Source organism: Aspergillus brasiliensis, assembly GCF_001889945.1.
Source record: "Aspergillus brasiliensis CBS 101740 unplaced genomic scaffold ASPBRscaffold_95, whole genome shotgun sequence".
Taxonomy (NCBI): Eukaryota; Fungi; Ascomycota; class Eurotiomycetes; order Eurotiales; family Aspergillaceae; genus Aspergillus; species Aspergillus brasiliensis.
Window position 1 is genome coordinate 1 of NW_027137534.1, and position 1,265 is coordinate 1,265.

At 26.9% G+C, this 1,265-nt stretch overlaps 1 protein-coding gene across 1 annotated transcript; it reads right to left on the reverse strand.

The window, feature by feature from the left end:
* Positions 1-97: 97 nt before the first annotated feature.
* Positions 98-566, reverse strand: ASPBRDRAFT_49788 (uncharacterized protein). The gene has a single exon (XM_067626421.1). The coding sequence runs from the start codon at positions 552-554 to the stop codon at positions 291-293; it is 264 nt and encodes an 87-aa protein (XP_067472674.1). The 5' UTR covers positions 555-566; the 3' UTR covers positions 98-290.
* Positions 567-1,265: the final 699 nt, after the last annotated feature.

Here is a 1,265-nt window from a genome sequence, read left to right on the forward strand (position 1 = left end):
GAACTTATATAAACGTGTCCGTAGCACGTTATTCTACCATTGAATTAACACGTCTTATATAATATAAATATAAATATAAATATATATATTATCTTTAATTTTATAATATTATTAAACATTGTACAAGTAATTCTGGATTAAAAATAAATTTAGTCCCTTCGCCCCTCCGAGGCGACGAAGTTATTTAATTTTATTTTACTAATAATATTACTTTTAATATTTTTTAAATATTACCTTTATTGCAATATACTTTAAAATTAAATAAATTAACCTTCCATTTGTTCTCTTAATCATAATAAGAAATCTCTTATTGACACTGATTGTATAGCAATTGGCATAGAACTGTGAAGTATACCACATATTTCTGAACATTGTCCAAAGAATGTACCAGGACGATTTACATAAACAGAAGCTTGATTTAATCTACCTGGATATGCATCAGCTTTTATACCTAAAGATGGACAAGCATAAGAATGTATAACATCTGCAGCTGAAATTACAAATCTTGTGTGTGTTAATTCTGGTATTATTACTCTATTATCTACTTCTAACATTCTAAATTGACCTTCTTCTAAATCACTTTCAGGTACTATATATGAATCAAATTCTATAAATTCATCATCTTCATTAGTAAAATCAGGGTATTGATAACTTCAATATCATTGGTGACCTTCTGCATAAACTACTAATGATGGATCCATAACTTCATCCATTAAATATAATAATTTGAATGATGGGAATGCTATTAATATTAATATAAATGCTGGTGTTATTGTTCATATTAATTCTATTAATGTACCGTGATTCATATATTTGTGAGCAATAGGTGATTTTGTTGCCACAAAATTTTTTATAATTATTATCATCATTCATGTAACTGTAAATAATATAATAGCTAAATAAAACATTATATTATTATGTAATTCTTCTATTCCTTCCATTTGAGGTGAAGCATTATCTTGGAAAAATACTCCTCAAGGTGTAGGAGCATCCAATAGTATATGTCCTTTTAATATATCTAAAAACATTTATATTTTTATTTAAGATATTCATTTATTTTAATTACTAGTCCAATTTAGTCAACCTTATATTATATTGACCTTACCTCGCGAGCGTGCTAACTGCACGCGCGCGAAGTATTATTTGATTAAATTTATTAATAACCAAATAATTTAATTTATTTTACCCTAATATTATAATTAACTTAAAAAAAAAAAGATTAGTACCATCGCCCCGAAGTCCCCTCCGGGACGAAGTCCCAAATA